Source organism: Barbus barbus, assembly GCF_936440315.1.
Source record: "Barbus barbus genome assembly, chromosome: 11".
Lineage (NCBI taxonomy): Eukaryota > Metazoa > Chordata > Actinopteri > Cypriniformes > Cyprinidae > Barbus > Barbus barbus.
Genome location: NC_136739.1, coordinates 30,645,235 through 30,666,204, shown reverse-complemented (window position 1 = coordinate 30,666,204; position 20,970 = coordinate 30,645,235). Strand labels below are relative to the sequence as shown.

Below are 20,970 nucleotides of genomic sequence, written 5' to 3'. Positions count from 1 at the left end.
AAAACGGCTAGAGATGTGGGAGAGGAGGGGTGTGTGTGTGGAAAAGTCAGATTACAGAAAAATACTTAGTGAACATTTGGTTTTTTGATTTGAGAGAAGGAAAGAACTTGAAGTAAACATTTGATGGTCCTACGCCTTCCACAAATGATATAAATACATTTTGACCACTTAACTTAGTGTTTGCTCTCGGGATGTGAAGAGACTTTCAAACAATATAACAAAAAATGTTTTTGAACCAAATCACCATGCCTTTATTTCTGTCAGGACCACTATTGTCAAAGATGATTGACAATTAGCATACAGTTTGGATTGGCGGTATGGTTCTGTTCTGGGCAAGAACTCCCTGCGCATCCATACAGCCTAGCATGGATGAGAGCAGGGAGAGCAACGGTTAAGGGTAAACAGAACAGAAACAAAAAAGGATTGCAGATATAAAGTAATTTTATGTACACATTTTAGAATTAGTCTGATTCAAAGGAGAATCAGAAGGCTGGATCCTGACTGACAGAAGAGGAGTTGGGGATGGAGGAGGGTAATAAGCTATTGAGCAATGCAAAAAGTGCTGATAATATTGACGGACCTTATATATGGATGCTTAGGTAACGTATTCCTATAGATGGGGATCAGCTGAGAGTCAGCTGACGCGAGCTTGACTAACGTGACCGTCCAGAACTAACGCTATGCTCGATTTTCTTTCTTTTGTGCAATAGAAAGGTGCGTTGCCTGCAATATCACAACTCCGATAACATGTTTTGTCTTTGCTGTATCATTGTAGATAAGCAGAACAACGCAGAAGCTGAGGAAGCATTCATGGAAGCGAGTGTCGTTGTTACCTGGAGAATGTGTTCCTCCGCTCTCTGCTGGCTCATCGCTCCTCCCACACCAGGTGAGGCCGTCAGACCCAGAATCTGAGGGAGCGGAACTGGACTTTTCTCCTGCTTCTTCAGTAGCTGGTTCTGATGTTTTTGTTTTAGGTAGCGAATCATGATGTGGTTATACACACCGCCCTTCTTCGTGTGGTGGCATTCGTCAATAACCATCAGAGTGAACTCTGCAAGTATAGGAATTAAATCAGTATTGAAAATCAGAATTCAGAATCAGAAAGAGCTTCATTACCAAGTGTGTTTACACACACACACGGAATTAGTCTTGGTGACAGGAGCTTCCAATGTGGAAAAAAAAATCCAGACATAGTGCAGACATACAGTACAGGAGACACTAATGAATGTTTTCCTTTTTAAGATGTTGTGTGTGTCATTGTTTGTGTTTGGTTTTTTGGAATGCATTGTACAGCACTTTGGGCTGCTCTGAAAGCAGTAGAAATGTGCTTTATAAGAAAATAAACTGAACTACATATCATTTAAGGTAATAAAATAACAGGCAAAATAACTATTGACCCAATATATTACATTTTATAGTACTGTACCAATTTGTAACGACATTTAAAATATTCTTAATATTTAAAATTATTAATGTACTTCTAGTGCAATATTTCTAAGTTTGAATTCAATTTGACTTAATTTGAGAGTTTGTGTGAAATCTGAGTTTAATGTGAATAAAGGGATTCTTAAGGCAGGACACTACAGGCAAAAGTCTTGTATTTCATGCACTGGTTAGTTTTGAGATTTAGGGCTATTTTGCATGCATAGCTTGTCTTCTTTCAGACTCCATTATAATACATAAGGATGATTTCACAAAATAAGCATTTCTGTCCATTTCAGCAGCACTTACACCAAACTTTACAGTTTTATTCCTATCTCTGTTTTAAAGGTATTTACAGAAGGGTTTGTTCCTATATCATTTGCCTGATTTTATACAGCTTTTTATTTGTGGTTTTATGGAGTGATAAAACAAGAGATCCAAAATCTTTTAATTCTAATATGTTTATCCAATATTCAGATTTCCGTTCTGAAAATGTATGCAAATAAGTGCATATTTAATTGACTAAAGTCTTATTTGCACATTTAAACATAACATTTCAGGAAACTTGTAATAGAAATGAATTGTCTTAATCTACTGTGATTAATCATAGGGGAAAGTATAGTGAGATCTATTATCACCTGTAGTGTCTTGCCATAAAGTGATAGTTTATTCAAAAATGTATATTCTGATCAAAAATTCATAATTTACTTATTCCAGTTTCAAATCAGTTTTTTGTCCATTAAACGTGTAAAAGAAGATATTTTAAGCAATGCTTTTAAAGTTGTTGTTTTTTTCTCAATGTTGTTTGGAAGTTCTTCAGAACATCTTTTGTTTTCTGCAGAAGAAACTCATACAGGTTTGGAACGACATCAGGGAGAGTCAATGATGGCAGAGTTATTACTTTCCTTTTATAATTGCAATCATTTGTATTTGTACCATTAATCACTGTTATAACACATCGTTTCTAGTCCTTATATACAAATAGCATTATTTGTTCTATTCGGCAAATGCGGGTACTGTAAACCTCCAGTCTGCTCTCACTGGCTCAGTTTACAGCCGTTTTTGTGCCGCCTTCCGGCGCTCCCATGGGTCTCTGCGAAAAAAAAAAAAAAAGCTAGTCTGCATTTCACACACTGACAGAGAGGCGGTGGGTGATGGGGCCACGTTTTGCATATCAGACTTTAAAGGTGCTGCCTGTTTGGCCCCTCAGGGCTGGAGTGGGAGATTAAATGGAGCTCAGACTCTGAAAATGACAGCAAATCTCCACTGAATTTGATCAGCCAGACATGTGGACGAAAAAAAATAATAATAAAGGGTTTAAGAGTAAAACGAGGGGGGAAAAAAATCAACAAACAGCATATGCCACAGAGGAGGAATCCCACCTTGCGGCGGACGCTGCCAGAGAGACTCACAGGAGAGCCGAATCTGCCAGCAAAGACTGATGGGGAAAAACACTGTCACATGAAACCTCAGAGGAGGAGCTCTGGTCTCCTTTCAATGTTTAACAGAAGCCGAACCCATTCGACTGGACTCTGACTCTCTGAGAGTGTTGAAATGATGTTAGGAGAGAAGGAAAATGTGACCTACGTGATAATTCGATCCCGTCCTCATCGCCATTCTTGGCTTTGGCCAGAGAGTTTTCCAGAATCTGTGCTGTGCAGATGATGATGTCGTTTTGCTCGATGATTTGTGGGAAGGAGATTTTGAGCTGCGAGGCTCCGCTGACCCGCTCCACTGAGTACTGGTGCTTCAGAAACCGCCCAAACTCGGCCTTGTAGTGCTGCTCGACCAGGGGAACCTGGAAAGATATCATATAGCATTATTAGGTTGCTAGGGTTTTCTGGTTGGTCGCTAGGGCATTGCATGAGTTTGTTTTTTTGTGATATCACTTTAAATGGTTGTTCTGAGGAAATCTGCACCGACTGAAGTGCTGAGATGTTTGCACCACACTTCTGCTGATATGGATCTTTTAATACGCTTTATGAACTTGAGCAGATTAAGAGATGATTCAGCAGGACAGAAAGTCCCTCTGCTGCTACAGCAAACACTCAAGATCATCTAGTTTCTGTTTTTCTCTTTCAGAGGCCTGAAAAAACTCCTGCTCCGTGTCTGTTGATCTAATCAGCCTAGGAAGGAAAGAATGTTAATGCTCAAAACTTGCACGTTAATAGCTCAGAAGACTTGTCTTAAGCTGGGGACACACTACACAACTAGCAGAAACATTGTAAGACTGACCTCAACACACTTAAAGACCGTTACCATCGACCGGAGCAGATTCTAGTCTTTGACAGTCAGAGAGGAGCACAAACCTAATGACTGAGTCAGTCTGCTACACAACACACTTAACGACTGCAGGTCACAATTGGACAAATTCTGCCAAACCCAAAAAAAAGCACACTCAAAACCTCAGCGTCTAGCCGCTTTCTCCCAGCAGCTCCCACCCCGCCCCGCCACAGACAACACTGCGGAAAACACCAGTGCTTTTCCCTATTGAGACGTTAAGGTTTGTTTGATTTTTCTAAGTTTGTGCTTAATATAACAGAAAATATTAGCTTTCCTGCTATGTTGGTTTTCCAAATAAACGCCATAGCAATGTGTCTTGAATATGTTTTGCATTATAAATCAGATGCCTCTTTCTTTTTGGAATTATTGCTTGAGTAGACGCATTTGTCTTTTCAGTTTTAGATTAAAAATGAATTGGTTCTAAGTAAAAACAGTAGGCTACTTTTCCCGAGGTTAGAATGAAATAAAACATTAGGCTACTTAGGCGAATAAATTCATGGCAATGTAATTTCCTCATCCATTTGACACAAAACTATTATATATATATATATATATATATATATATATATATATATATATATATATATATATATATATAATTCAGTATAATTCATATATAATAATTTAATTTCGTCATATGGATTTTTAGAGATTTTTTTAATGAAAACTTTGTTTTGAAGAATAGAAGAAATAGGCTATTCGTTGTTCCTATATTGGTTATTTGAAACATTTAAATAAATACATTTAAATAATAAATAATTACATAAAATAATTAATAAATAAATAACAATGTAAGAATTTTAAGAGAAATGTTTGTTTTAATAAAATAAATTAAATAATTAACTATAAATAATTGAAATAAAATAAAAATTTAAATAAAGAATTTATTGATACCAATGTCATTTGGTCTTGTAAGAGTTTGATGACAAATGTTTGCGTTTTAATAAAATAAATGAGATAAATATTTGTTTGAACAAGCAAACAAATGATTGATTCATACCGAGATCATTTGATCCTATGTGTTTGAGACATTTTTGAGTTTAACATCATAAATATTTAAATTAATAATTTAACAAAAAATAATAATACTATAGTTAATTTTTTTGTTACTAACAAGGTGTATAGTATTGACACTATTATATGTTACAGGTGAATTTGTCATATTTGTAGTAAATGGATGGCCGTGCAGCACCTTGTTGACCAAAACAACAACTTTCCCCGGTTGTCCCATCTGCTTCCTCCTCTCCAAATGTTTCTCAGTGATATACACTGCAACTCTGGTTTTCCCACTTCCTGTAGGGAGGCAGATGATGATGTTCTTTTCCTCCAGAGCTGGACTCGCCACCTCCATCTGGTAGTCACGCAGTACAATATCCCTCTTGCTTTCCTCTGAGGAAGAGAGAGAGAGGTGATCCTGTAATTAGACAGTTGTGTTTGCCTGCAGCACCAGTGCAGAGGAGGTCGTGTGTCTCAGTGCTTCAGCTATTGCAATTACAGCTGTGCTTTCTTTATCCCCTGCTAGTTAGAATAACATTGCTGTTTATGAAGTCACCCACTCTAAAGCTCTGCAGACTGTCTGTAAGCCTGCTGTGAGTCTCACAAAACCTGAGAACATGTATAGGCAATATTTACCTTCAAAATCAAAAGAAAAAAATAAACTGAACTTTTTTTTAAGTAAATTTTTAGTTCAATCTTTTTGCTAATAATAAATGTAATGTGAGGAAAAATATTTTACATTTATTTTATATAATAATTACACTGAACAAAATTATCAGAATCAGAATGAGCTTTATTGGCCAAGTATGTTTACACATACAAGGAATTTGTTGTTATAAACGCAACACTTTTGTTTTTGCCCCCATTTTTCATGAGCTGATCTCAAAGATCTAAGACTTTTTCTATGTGCACAAAAGGCCTATTTCTCTCAAATATTGTTCACAAATCTGTCTAAATCGGTGTTAGTGAGCACTTCTCCTTTGCCGAGATAATCCATCCACCTCACAGGTGTGGCATATCAAGATGCTGATTAGACCGCATGATTATTGCACAGGTGTGCCTTAGGCTGGCCACAATAAAAGGCCACTCTAAAATGTGCATTTTTTGAGCTTCGAAGCTTCGATAGTAATCAACACCGAATATTCGAATCTTCAGAGGGGGAGGGGCTGAACATACTCTTCTCTCTAATAAAGGCAGGAATCTCTGTGCGTCTGTCGGTCTGTTTGCATTATTATTGTGTCGAGAACCCATCAATCCAATGACTTCACGCGTGACAGGTGTGTTGCTACGGATCCAAGGGAGTGCAGTGTCACATTTTGGTGCAATATGGACACGCGACACGTTCATAATTAATAAACTTTTAATAAACTACAGAACAGCGCGAGCAGGAAGCGGCGCGCTTATATGCTCCGAGAACGGACACTGCACTAGTGATACAAAACACACACAGGTCTGTTATGAGCAATACTTTTAATAAGGTAGCCCAGTGCTTCATTTGTAAATTGAGAGGTCGCAGAATAAAGTGGGGTAACGGATCCGGCATGTGATTAGAGGAGCGAGAGGACCGATCTTTAGTGATTGAAAGAGTGCATCAGTTGCTTTTATAGGATTCGTACGGTCATGAAAAACCTGGAAAAGCTATGAAATTTTAAAACAGCAATTTCTAGGCCTGGAAAAGTTTTGTAAAAGTCATGGAATATTATTTCACAAATCTCTGTAAAATAGAGTTATATTTAATCAGGCCCTGAATTTGTGTGTATATCGCATAGTTTTACTCATTCCATAGCTTTCGAGTTTATAATGAGGGAAATTCCTGCAAACATTTATTGAATATAGCATGTAGGTTACATGAGTAAATAAATACACACAAAATATCAGATTAAATCAGTCATTTGAAAAGAGTGTGAGTGATTCAGATGGACCGCGTCTTCTCTCTTTCACTCTCTCAAAGCGGCTTCGCATCGGCGCATCTCGTCTGCTCTATAAGAGCTACTGCACGCTGACCTAAAACTTTCGCTAGCATCTCGGGACAGTTGACAGAAGGAAAACACATGCATCACATTCGGTTTTGTGATAGCAGAGGGTCCATTCACATGTTGCGTCTTTTGAGCGCTTATGTTCATTATTTCAAATGTAGATGTGCGGCAAGCGCACTCATAATAGAAGCGGGCTCATATATGTATACTGTAGGTCAGCACAAACGTCTTTCTTTGGCGAACGGTCTGTTGCTGGTGCAGATGTTCAGCCAGGCGGACAAGTTGAGAACCATTTCGCGGGGGATGCCAGGTGTTCGAGGAAAAAAAAAGGATATTCGAATCTCAAAATTGAAAATCGAATGCCAACCCACCGAACGAATATTCGAATTTCTGGTCCAGCCCTACAGAGCACAATATGTGTTTAGTCTGTCATTTACACCTAAATTTTAGTAAATGTAAAAGTATTACATTATTAAAGCATTACGGTATTAATCAAATGAAAATCAGTTCTGAAAATAATCATCATTATTAAAACTCAAAATTAAAACATTGATGCATTACTGTAATATCAATTGTAAATATGCTTAATTGTATCATCATAGTGCAAACATATAATATAAAATATTTTTGATTATTTTACAGTAATGTTTAAAAATACAATAATTAATTTGTGAAATATTGTATTAAGTACTTAGAAAAAATCTGAAATTAATAAAAACAGCCCCCCCCCCCCATATTTTTCTTTTGATTTTGTGATGAAATGTGACCTGATGTGAACATTATTTCATAGCCTCTAGTTCTCTGTACTATTTAGACCGATCTAATGAATTAAAGTGGAAATTTAACATTATCCGAACACACAAGGATGCAGATCTACACATCTGTACATGGTTTCAATTACAGAAAGGCAAAAGTCAAACTAGGGTTACTAAAAGAGCCCATTTTGCTTCGGTCTGGGAGAACAATTACCCTTGAAACACACAAGCTGACACTGAGCTTTTGGCAGAGGACAGATGAGCCGCTGAAGCAGGTCTGTGTGTTTTCATTCACGTGGCTTCATGTGGAAACTCAATGTTCTCTGCTAATATTAAACATTTGTTTAGTCTGTCAGCATCATCAGTCCAATTTCAGAGCTTTAAACTACAGTAGTGAATGAGGCTCATAGAGTTTAGTTTTTCAATCTAAAACCCGGAAGATAATTTAGCATGAGTCATTTGGAATGTTTTTTTTTTTTTTTTTTTTCAATTTATGAGTAAAACAGAGTCTCTGTGTTTAATATTACCGAAGAAACTTGGCGTGTTGTAAATTTTGTGCTTTGCAAATCTACGTTTCTAACAAGTTGCTATACAAGGACTACAACAATCCCAATGCCCAAATACAGTTGCAAAAAATTGGGTAGCTGCAACAAATTTAGCAACTACTAACATACATTTTTTTAATGCACACCTACAAAAAATATAGCTGTTCAGATTATAATCCAAAAACCCTGGAGTGAATTTAAACTTTAATTTTCTTTGGTTTTCTGTATGGACTTTTATAATGACAGTTTTGGATTTATAAGTAAAATGATGTCTGTGGTAAACATTACTTGAAGATACTTTGTGTCTGATCTTATACAAATATCTTCAAGTAATGTCAAGTCACAGACCTTGTTTTACTTCTTATTTAAAAACGCAGTTATAAAAACCCAAATAAAGGCCTGAAATCAAAGGAAAGAAATTAGAAATATTAATTTAATTATTATTTAAATAATAATAATTTTATTATTTGTGCAGTATGACTTTTATTTTAATAGCAATTAAACACAAATGTATAAACATTTTATGCAAATATATATTTAAATGACGTATTTAATATACCATAGTGGTATGTGGCAACACACACACACACAAAAATTTGAAATAATATTAATATTCTATTTTAAGTCTATTTTAAGATTATTTTTTTAAAATAAAAGTTAAGCACTCTTTTTTTTTTTCAAATATGTATTTATATTGTATGTTCTTATGTGCGTTTCCAAATTTCTACAGTATTCATTACAGTATTTCAGGGGGTATATGTGTTTAATTGTAATTAAATGATGCAACAAAAATCTCAAAACTCAAACCTTGGTGTGATCTTATATAAACGTATTCAAGTAACTTTCACCATAGATCTTAGTTTACTTGAAGAACTGAAAAAAAAATTTAAATCCCCAGGGAATCCATGATGAATTAGACTTCCACATTTGCCTACAAATTGACGTCATAACTGAAGAGATTTTAGCAATCACATCGCATTTATCTTTGGAATATACTGTCTTAAACATCATGCTTGAACTTTTAACACTACGAATTAGCGGTTATATTTCACATGCCATTGTGAATCATTGGAAATTAGCAAGCCATTTGATAATTCTGAACATCCACTGAACTCTGTGTCCTTTTTTCCTCTAAAGACACTCTCATTTATATGATTTGACAAGGGAAAATCACATGCAAGCTCTTGGAAAGTGCTGTTTTAATCAAAGGTCGAAAAAGGTCATCATTCACAAAGGAATGCATTAAATGGTGAATTATATTGAAGTTATCAGTCAATAGTAAGTCAAGTTCGCAGGCTGCGCCGACCCTTTCCAACCTTGGCTGTTTGATTTACGTAACTGACTTCAGCTTAAGGACTTCATTACACAAGAAAGAAACAAGGAAGCGAAAGTTCTTTTATAACTCAAGACACTTAATGGATTTCTCAGTTATGTTACGCAAGTGTTTAAATATCAACTTCCGTCTCTGATGTTTCTCCTAAAATTCCTTAGGAGAAATAAAAACGGGCACAAATATGATGGTTGTTGACATATAGTAAGTGTTTGGAGCTATAAAATAAATGTGGATAGCAGCTTGGAAGAATTTGAACATGTTTGTTCAAATTAAAGGAATAGTTCACCCCAAAATGGAAATTTGCTGAAAACCCTCCAAGATGTAGATGAGTTTGTTTCTTCATGGGAACAGATTTGGAGAAATGTAGCATTCCCTCACTTGTTCACCAGTGGATCCTCTGCAGTGAATGGGTGCCGTCAGAATCCAAACAGCTGATTAAAAACATCACAATAATCCACACCACTCCAGTCCATCAATTGACCGTTCGCATGATTGACAGGCGATCTGACCAATCATAACGCCAAATCCTCCATCTTGCCCAACAAACAAATCAGTCAGGAGAGTAGATTAACTTTGGTGGATTTAAACTTGAAAATGTGTGTGTATTGACGTCTTTCCACGGTTGAAATAAAATACGTTCTGATGTTCATTCATGCTTTTTTCGTGCTTTAAGTAAATATGAAAAGACGATCGGTTCACGTATGCTGCTTGAACTGAGGCAGTACAGTGATCTTTTACGACACATTAAAGGGCCACAAAACTGTATTTGTTTGAATTTTTTATAATAATTATTAAATTTTAATGCTGAGACCTGCTCTGTCTTGTCTGTCGGTGTGTTGTCAGTTTCCTCTTTGCTCCGCAATGTATTTTTCACTGCATGAGAACCTGATGTGTAGTGTTAGAGCGGCATTGTTCGTTGGACATAGCAACAGTAACTAAGGAGGGTGGGTTTTTGCGAAGGGTCAATTAGCATCTTGTGAAGCCAAAAGCTGTTTATTTGTATGAAACAAATCCATCATTAAAGCGTTTTAACTTCAAACTGTTGCTTATGGCTAAAATACGAGTTTATAATCCACAATATTTCTTTCTCCAGTCTTATGTGAATCAGGAGAGAAATATGCACAGATCAAGCACCGTTTACAAGCCAAATATGTCAGTGGATTTGGTGTGATTTTTATGTGAGAGGACAACATGGGATGGCCTTTTTCCCTGGAGGAAGTGTTATTATGGATTTTGGACTCATATTATGGCCAGAAACAATGGTTTTAAGTTATAAATAATGATGGATTTGTTTCTTACAAACACACAGCTTTTGGCTTCTCAAGACATTAATTGTTGGACAGGAGTGGTGTGGATTACTTGTGGATTTTTGTGATGTTTTTTATGAGCAGTTTGGACTCTCATTCTGACGGCACCCATTCACTGCAGAGGATCCATTGGTGAGCAAACGATGGAATGCTACATTTCTCCAAATCTGTTCCCATGAAGAAACAAACTCATCTACATCTTGGATGGCCTGAGGGTGAGGACATTTTCAGCCAATTACTCTGTCTAGTAGAAAGGAGAAAATATTAATGAAAGCTCCATTGTGATTTTTCTTTCCTATGGGTCGTGTCCTCCCTGATTGTGTCTTCATGAAGTAATGCAGTGGACTGGTGGATCTCCACTCTCTTCGATTGTCAGCATATGGAACATGTTCTCAAGACTAATGTGCCTGAGGGCCATCGAGGAGATTCACATCTCTATCATCCATTTGCAGTCTAATGCACTTAACCATTTGGTTTTTAACAAAATGCATGTGAATTTTACTGTTCTTGTAAACCTGCCATGGTGGTTTTCTGAATGGATGTCAGTTGGTGCGATTTTATGTGCTAACAGGAAACTTGGACTGTTTATAATTCTCTGACAATATGACATTCCTAGAGAAGTCATCGATCTGGATGAGCTGTTTATGAACAAGTGCAATAGCTGATGGTTATGTTAACAGCATTTTTGACTGAAGGATAGAATGCACTAAACAAATAATTAAAATGTGGTCGACAGTCACGTGCATCCGGGAAATTACTCAGCTGAGAATGTCCTGGAAGAAGAACCTGAAGAGGTTAGCCAGTAAATGAATCCATGCATGAGTTTTGAGTTTTGTCTCAAAACATATTTTAACTGCAAATGTTTTATTATATTTGATTCTAATTTTATTTTATTTGAAATGTGTAATAACTACATACATATTTATTTTAATGCATGCTTTATTGCATTTTATTTTTATTTATTTTGAAATGGACAGTAATGTGTCTCTGCAAATATATGTGTAATTTTAATGTATTCTAATTTAATTTAATATAATTTGAAATATATAATAATTAGTGGGTAATGAATCTATGCAAACTTTTTTTTTAACATGTTACTTAACTCTTGCCATTTGTTTCTGCAATGTATATTTGGGGCAATACTAGGGTTCAGTGATATACTGAATATTTATGATATATTTAATGGTTATGCTAGAATTATCATGATTTTAATGCTTGTTTTATTTTATTTTTATTTTATTTTGAAATGGAAACTTAGTGTGAAATGTACAGTGGGGAATTTTTTTTTTATTTGATCCTCTGCTGATTTTGTACATTTGCCCACAGACAAAGAAATGATCAGTCTATAATTTTAATGGTAGGTTTAATTTAACAGTGAGAGACAGAATAACAACAAAAAAATCCGGAAAAACGCTTTTCAAAAAAGTTATAAATTGATTTGCATTTTAATGAGTCAAATAAGTACTTGACCCCTTTGCAAAACATGACTTAGTACTTGGTGTCAAAACCCTTGTTGGCAATCACAGAGGTCAGACATTTCCTGTAGTTGGCCACCAGGTTTGCACACATCTCAATTGAGATCTTGCATGGAGCCCCAGACCGAGTGAGATTGACAGTTATTTTGTGTTTCTTCTATTTGCGAATAATCGCACCAACTGTTATCTTCTCACCAAGCTGCTTGGCGATGGTCTTGTAGCCCATTCCAGCCTTGTGTAGGTCTACAGTCTTGTCCCTGACATCATTGGACAGCTCTTTGGTCTTGGCCATGATGGAGAGTTTGGAATCTGATTGACTGATTGCTTCTGTGGACAGGTGTCTTTTAGACAGGTAACAAACTGAGATTATGAGCACTCCCTTTAAGAGAGTGCTCCTAATCTCAGCTCCTTGCCTTATAAAAGACACCTGGGAGCCAGAAATCTTGCTGATTGATAGGGGATCAAGTACTTATTTTACTTATTAAAATGCAAATCAATTTATAAATTTTTTCTGGATTTTTTTGTTGTTATTCTGTCTCTCACTGTTCAAATAAACTTACCATTAAAATTATAGACTGCTAGTCTGCGCTGATAGCCTCGTGGTTAGTGTGCCGACATATAGGGCAGTTGTGCTCACAGCGACCCGAGTTCGATTCCCGTCTCGAGGTTCTTTGCTGATCCCATTGCCCCTCTCTGTTCCCAATGCTTTCCTGTCATCTTTCTACTGTCCTGTCCATTAAAGGTATAAAAGCCCTAAAATATCACTTAAAAAAAAAAAAATTATAGACTGATCAGTTCTTTGTCAGTGGGCAAACGTACAAAATCAAAATCAAATAATTTTGTTTCCCCACTGTATAGTAATGATTGACTAATAAATGTATGCTGCAGTTGCATTACTTGTATTGCATGCTATTTATCTTTGCAATATATATTGAGGCAATACTATGGTTCACTTATTGAATGCTTATAATATGTTTGCAGTTAACATGTTAACAATGTCATGATTTAAATGCATGTTTTATTTAGCCACTAACTGCTTTTTAACTCCCTTTTATTCAGTCCTCTTGTCTCTAGAGAGCATTATGTGAACAATGTTTGTTTTACAGAAATTCACAAATGCATCTTTCCTCATTTCAAACACACGTCCTCTCTCCTGCAGACCATGACGACTCGTTCTTGATCACTTCAATATGCACTCAGACAAAGCCTCATGCTAGCAGCAGGGCTTGGTCTGGAAAAGGCGTCTTTGCTGAAATCCGAGTGGAAATATTCCCTGGATGTGTCAATGATTTAGCACTTTATTGAGGAGAAGGGACAGGCAAACTTTTTGCGGTCGAGTGGAAAGTATCACATGTGGAGCCCTAACAAAACCACAGAGAATCTCACCCCTGAACACAACTAAGCCACTCTTTTCCATATGTTATATAATAATAACACTATGAAAATAATTTCCTGACAGTTAACTGCTTGCAGGAACATTTCTCAAGCAAAGGCTGAATTATGGTCATTAGATGTATTGTACAAAAGAATGAACAATTATGCTAAAATATCAAATGGTTTAAAGTGTTTTATTTCCTTTCAAACAATGAACTGGACAATAAAAGATACAATTAAAGGACTTGACCACTATTAAATCAGGATTAATATTCATAATGCTGTTAAATGGGGTTATGTGTTACTTAATTCAGTTAGGAATTGTTTCACTTTTTGACTAGTGGATTACCATGGCTTTTCCAGATGTTCCTCATTATTGGTTAATGTGTTAAGCAAACTTCATAACATAGGGAATGTTTGTAATTCATTAGTGTGAATTTGATTTGAATGGGCTAGGTCATACAGACCCAACTATCCATCATGTAAGCCTGCTTCATGTTGGTCTATTGTATGTATGTATGTAATTAACTTGTATTTATTTATTTAACTCGTATTTATTTAACTTGTATTCATTTATTTATTTAACTTGTATTTATTTATTTAACTTGTATTTATTTATTTAACCTTTACTTTAAATACATTTTATTAAACGTTTTATTCATTGAGTTTATTTTCATTTATTTTACTGTATTTGTTGCTTTTTCCTGTATTTATTTTACTTTCATTTAATTTAAATTTTTCATGCATTTTTAACGTTATTTTAATTTTAATACTTATTCTAAATTTAATATAAAATGTATAATAATTAATTGCAATTGTAACAGGCATTTTGTTTAATTGATACTCAGAAATTGAATTTAAAAGGCAATTCTTAATTCAAATCTGAGTGAATGGCACACAACCCTCCTATTTTTGAAAATATGTTTTAGAGATTGGATGAATTAGTTCAGAGCTGAGAATAACTAGAAACTATACTACAGAACATTTGTAATTCAACTAATGTTTTTATGCATCTTTTACAGTACTCTAATTGCTGGGACGGCAACAAACAACGAGGACCAGTGACTCCTGAATGATTTGCAGATGCATGAAAGTCAAGTGGCTGTACCTGACGGATCATCATCCTCTGTGACATCTTCCTCCTTATCTTCTTTGTACATGTCGACCTCTGTAAGTGAATATGTGTGCTGCTGTTAGTTTGGTTTGAGCCACAGAAGATTTAAAACACTGTATTTGCATTGTACATTTACATTTATGCATTTAGCAGGCGCTTTTATCCAAAGCGACTTACATTGCATTGAAGTTACAGTTTTTACATTTTATCAGCTCATGCTTTCCCTGGGAATCGAACCCATGACCTTGGAGTTGCTAGCGCCATGCTCTACTATTTGAGCTACAGGAAAGCATTTAGCATTGCATTGCATGTGTTTGTCCAGGCTTTGATGTTTTTTCCAAATAGATCAATCAGTCCAATAATACAAAGAATAGTAGTTGATCATGTTTATGGCAGGATTGTCTATTTGCCTAAGTGTATTATGACTTGTGAAAGAGCAAGCTTCAGATATTCACCTTCATTGGCACCCAGACCGCTGCTGTCCACACTGCTGTCCAGATCCTCTGACAGAAGCGAGCTGTTTGCTGAGAGAACGGGAGGGAGAAACGGCATAGAACCGTACATGTTAGTCTTCATTGCGGCAGCCGAGCACGACTGTTCACCCTCCTCAACAGTCTCGACTGTCATGGCCTCTGAAACACACACAGGTAATCAATACAGTTAAATCCACAGTAACTCTGCTTATGCATAATGCACAGAAAATCTGTCAAGCAACTATGGTCGAAATCAAACCATATAACTGCATGTCTCAAAAGAATGATGACCTGTGCATCATCTGTTTCTGGAAATCAAGAAATCATTTCTTAAAAGGCAGCAACAAAGAGCATGACCAGTGCAGTTTGATTCATGAATGCAACACTTAATTAATCTAAATTCATGTTTGTTTTTTTTCAATTTGATACGCTCTAAAACTTGAGGCCTGTTCAAACCAAGAACAATAACTAATGATAACTATATTAGTGTTCACATTAATGCACAAATACGTTCTGTTTATTGTGCAGTTTTGTCATCTGTCTCTTTAAATACTCAAGCTCATTAAATTAAGAGTGGATTCTGATTGGCTGTCAGTGTTTTTAGTGTTCATCAGATGGAATATTTTGATGTGATATTATGTATGTAGTTATCATTATATGTGTGCTGTGGATTCTACTATTTTACATTTACTTGCATTTAGAATGATTTTAAAAATTATATAATTATTGTTATCAAGAGCCTTTACTAAATTGCAAACATTATTTTTTTTAGTAATGAAGAACTGTTACTGCATTGTGTAATTTATATGAGAATGTTAATATACACTACTGTTTGGGGTTGGTAAGATTTTTAATGTTTTTGAAACATTAAAATGGTATCTTCTGCTCACCAAGGCTGCATTTATTTTATTAAAATTACAGTAAAAACAGTAATATTGTGAAATATTGTTTTCTATTTGAATATAATTTAGGATGTAACTTATTCCTGTGATCAAAGCTGAATTTTCAGCATCATTATGCCAGTCTTCAGTGTCACATGATCCTTCAGATATTAGTCTAATGTGCTGATTTGCTGCTCAACAAACATTTCTTATTATTATCAATGTTGAAATGTTGCTTAAAAAAAAATATATATTTTTTTTCAGGATTGATGAATAGAAAGTTCAAAAAAGAGCCCTTTCACTTTTGATTAATTTAGTGCACCCTTGCTAAAATAAAGTAGCTTCTTACTGACCCCCAACTCTTAAAAGGTAGTGTGTTTTTTGTCAATACTACAGAATTTACAAAGAATACATAAGAATTTTAAGGTAGGTCAGATTACTTTGCTGTTCCTCAAACGTACCAAAAAACTTTAAGGAACTGAAATTAAGTGGATTTCCCATTCTTAGTTCCCCAGTAGAAACACATCAGGTTTCTTAAGAACATCTGAAACACATCCTGATGAATCAATCTCAAGATGATCATCTTTTGTAAGAGCTGGCTTGTTCTCAGGTTTATACAGAAACTAACAGTGGGGTATTCAGTCTAAACAACGGAGTGATGTTTGACCTCTGCTGCTTTCCTGTTTTTCTAAGAGAGCCTGTGGCAGCTTGATGAAATTCTTTATCAGTCGCTGGAGATGATTTGTGCAGGAAGCTTTAGTGCTGTATATGAGCCTCACCGTCCTCATTACACAGCTCTCCCCGCAGCTCGCGCACCAGCTCGTGGTGCTCCGTGTCCTCCAGAGCCTGAAGGAATTTGGAAAACCAGCCAGCTTCGTTTTTCACCAGTCTTTTGAGGAGCAGCCGAGCGCCACCTATGTTCCCCTGATTCTCTGTGAGTTTCATAATCTGCCGGAGTCATAATGAACAAATAGTTATTGCGTTTAATATGAGTGACAAGAGGGAAGAGCCAATAGAACAATGCTGACAGACACTAGAGAGACAAATGTGACCCTGGACCACAAAACCAGTCTTAAGTGTCAATTTTTCGAAATTGAGATTTGTACATCATCTAAAAGCTGAATAAATAAGCTTTACATTGATGTGTGGTTTGTTAGGATCTGACAATATTTGGCCGAGATACAACTATTTGAAAATCTGAGGGTGCAAAACAAATCAAAATATTGAGAAAATCGCCTTTAAAGTTGTCCAAATGAAGTTCTTAGTAATGCATATTACTTATCAAAAATGAAGTTTTATATTTACGGTAAGAAATTTACTAAATATCTTCATGGAACATGATCTTTACTTAATATCCTAATGATTTTTGGCTTAAAAAAAAAATCAATAATTTTGACCCATACAGTGTATTTTTGTCTTTTGCTACAAAGATACCCCAGCGACCAGGGTCCAGGGTCACAAATGACAAATAGGCACACAGGCCAGTTAGTTAATCTCAGTATGGGTCATTCGTGATATGCAGACATTTTTGAATAATTAATGAATATTAAATAAGTAAATTAATTAATTATATATAAATATTATAAATATAAATATAGTATATTACATGCAATGTACACTGAACAAAATTATAAATGCAACACTTTTGTTTTTGCCCCCATTTTTCATGAACTGAACTCAAAGATCTAAGACTTTTTCTATGCCACACCTGTGAGGTGGATGGATTATCTCGGCAAAGGAGAAGTGCTCACTAACACAGATTTAGACAGATTTGTGAACAATATTTGAGAGAAATGGGCCTTTTGTGCACATAGAAAAAGTCTTAGATCTTTGAGTTCAGCTCATGAAAAATGGGGGCAAAAACAAAAGTGTTGCATTTATAATTTTGTTCAGTGTATAACAATATATGAATTATTACTAGTATTAGTAGTTTCTAAAATGAAATGTAATTATTAATTATCATTATTAATATGATTAATAATTGTATTATATGCATATATATATTATATATTAATAATAATTGCTGTTGTTATATCACAATTAAGTATATCGCTACTAATATAATTTTATTGAATTGTGAGTTTAATATTTTATGTAGTATATCAGAGCCACATCAGTAACTCAAATCCGCAATTTATAGCACACCCGTTTCTATTTGGTTTATAGCGCCCTCTACTGATGATGATGATTTTTACATGACTGACTGTCTATCTATCCATCTGATTAGTAATATGCATTGCTAAGAACTTCATTTGGACAACTTTAAAGGCGATTTTCTCAATATTTAGATGTTTTTGCACCCTCAGATTTCAGTTGGATCTAAGCCAAATATTGTCCTATCCTAACAAACCACACATCAATGGAAAGCTAACAAACGAGCTAACAGTGTGGGCCCCCTGATCTGATGCAAGATTACTGACATTCTCCTGGTCCTCCTGCGTCAGGAGCCCCAGCGCGCGGCAGTGCGCGCACACGTCTGCGGTCTTCATGTTGACCAGCGTGAGCTGCAGGAGGTCGATCAGCCGGACGAAGCTGTCGTTCTCGGTCTCCTCTGTGGGCTCCGGTGGGCTGTTCAACACGTACTTTGCGGCGTGTTTGCACCCGACGGTCTCCAGCGCGGTGATCAGCTCTCTCGACCATCCCTGTTCGCAGTTTTTCGACTGAATAATCTCGTCAATCAGGAGTGCCGCGGCGTTTATGTTCCCCTCCTCACGAAGTTTGGCTTTAATCCGGTCCTTTCGATCCGGTTCGAGGAAGTGCAACAGATCCAGAAGCGGCTCGACCTGAACGAGTCGCTTCAGTCTGTCTCTGAAACAGTCCAGAATGTGCCGCGTCTCCGCGTCCTGATCGCAGCTCATGTTGATAAGAGATCCCTGTAAAGATTAGAGTTGACCGATCCCCGTTTACTAGCGACGGACCCGTGCTCAGTTTCCTAGGACCTGTTTACTTTCGGTTTCGTTTCTCGCGTTGGTTTTCACACGTAATCAGTCAGATAGGCGATGCGTTTGACTAACATTGTCACCATTAGATCCAAATAAATGAAGAAAAGCATATTTATTGAAATGCATTTATTTATTGATACAATGACAGCTTTGGGGCCATATAAAAATATGTACACTAACACTTTTCTGCAATTTTAAATAACAAACAAACACTAGATGGAGACAGAATACATTATGTTGTATACATATACATTATACAACTGGCAATCAAAACTTCCTACGTTCATAATATAATTTCAAGTTTAATTCTAGTAACTTCTGTAAAAGGCTGTGTTCAGAAATATGCTCTTTGAGCTCAGACACTTTTTAAAATTCAATAATAATAATTTAAAATATATATAAAAAAATCTAAATGCTAAAAAAAGCATTTCATATAGGTGTTTATAGAAGTGTTGTGATTTTTGTTGCTGTTTAGGGTTTATTTTTCACCAGTGACCATCACATTTTTATTCATGAGTATTAATTTTATATTTAATATTTATATATACATTTTTTATACTTATTCTTTAAATATATATATTTTGACTCAGTAAACAGCCACAGGAACAACAGTAAGCACAAAACTGATATGCATTCCTTTTATTTATATACTTGTTTATACAGTTATACAGAAGTAAATGCATCAAATATATATATAATAAATAAATCTTTAAATAACAGCCACATTCAAAACACCTGTAGAGTATTGCGGTGTACAAACTATACAGTGCAAACTATAAAAACATGTCAGTCCAAGTGAAACACTGGGATAAAAAGTGAAAGTGTTACGTGCAAACGTTTGCAGTTTTATTAACAGTTTTTAATATGTCCAAAAAAAAAAACAACAACAACAACAAAAGAAAACACCACCTCTGCTTCTGGCCATCTTCAGTATGATTGTTATGCAGCAAAACGCCACATATAAATAAAATTAAATGACTGATTTAAAGATAAAGACACATACATACACTCATACATTCATGCAGAGGTTGGTAATATTTATTTTAAGGGCATGGAGTCTTATTTTAAAATAAAGTGCAAATATCATCCCTTCATGCAGAAATGAATGATATTCCAGGGAGATTTAATGCATTTATCTGCTAATTTGATATTTGTTTGCTTGTGACGATCCTTAATTTTACATGTTTCTGTGCAATTTACTAGATCGTTTGCTTGTAATCCAAAATACAGTGTTTTGCAGTGACATATAAAAATCAAAGCTGTAACTTTAAAATCAAGCTGCGAAAAGTAATTCACGAAAGTGTTTATTGCACATAACTATAAAACTATATTTTTAGGTGTAAACTAATATTACAGAAAAAGAAAACAGATGCAAAAACGTCCCCTCAGATGATGTTAGGCAGTGAATATTACAATCTTTTCAACACAAATCAGCAAATCAATCCTTTAGATGAGAAACATGAATCCAGTGTTTTATCATTATTGCTAGCAGGATGTGTGACAGAAGCTTCTCTCGACTAAATATTTGGAAAACAAAGTGATTTTGTTGTAAGAAGATTTTGAATGACGTCAACATTAGTGTAGCTTTTTTTTTTACCAGAAGTTGATAAATATTCTATTATGCATATATATTCATACTGTAGCTACTAACGTGTGCTTTGCCAGCAGTGGCGTCTCGCAAAAATGAGCAGTGACATCATACATGAACGCTTGTGTTTGTGCACCGCTACGATGTTTTCTGTGCATCTGTTTGAATAATAGTTGGTAGTTTTGAGTGTCTACGATTCATTATTTCTCACATTTGTGACTGCAGTGTAAATACAGATTTGCTGCATTAAAAAGTTATGTTTGTATTCCATATTATTATTACATATGTGGCCGTCTTGTACGCCAGTGCTTGCAAAGAAGCTGCTCAACGTCATTGTATTATGTGGTGCAGAGTTTGGTTCAAGCTAGCATGACCATGTGCAAATAAACCTAGTCAATTAGAGAGGAGTGCATTCAGTGATTAGCTCTGAAACATGCCGACATACAGTAAACCTGCTTCCCAATATGTTGCAGTAAACATGCAACATGTAAAACCTTCAGCCATGC

The 20,970-nt window shown here is 35.6% G+C and overlaps 1 protein-coding gene across 2 annotated transcripts in view; it reads right to left on the bottom strand.

Moving 5' to 3' along the window:
- The window catches only part of LOC306877062 (interferon-induced helicase C domain-containing protein 1-like), a 34,781-nt gene extending 15,857 nt beyond the window's left edge, over window positions 1-18,924 (bottom strand). Inside the window, exons 1-7 of one of the 2 annotated variants that reach the window (XM_079428591.1) lie at window positions 18,355-18,924; window positions 16,714-16,882; window positions 15,036-15,212; window positions 14,575-14,634; window positions 4,898-5,094; window positions 3,010-3,220; window positions 834-1,051 (exon numbers count right to left, since the gene is read on the bottom strand). In XM_079428591.1, coding sequence (XP_079284717.1) covers window positions 834-1,051; window positions 3,010-3,220; window positions 4,898-5,094; window positions 14,575-14,634; window positions 15,036-15,212; window positions 16,714-16,882; window positions 18,355-18,792 — 1,470 coding nt within the window. In that variant the 5' untranslated portion in view covers window positions 18,793-18,924. Of the gene's footprint in view, window positions 1-833; window positions 1,052-3,009; window positions 3,221-4,897; window positions 5,097-14,574; window positions 14,635-15,035; window positions 15,213-16,713; window positions 16,883-18,354 lie in introns of both variants that reach the window. The other variant, XM_079428592.1, reaches the window with a different exon arrangement.
- Window positions 18,925-20,970: the final 2,046 nt, after the last annotated feature.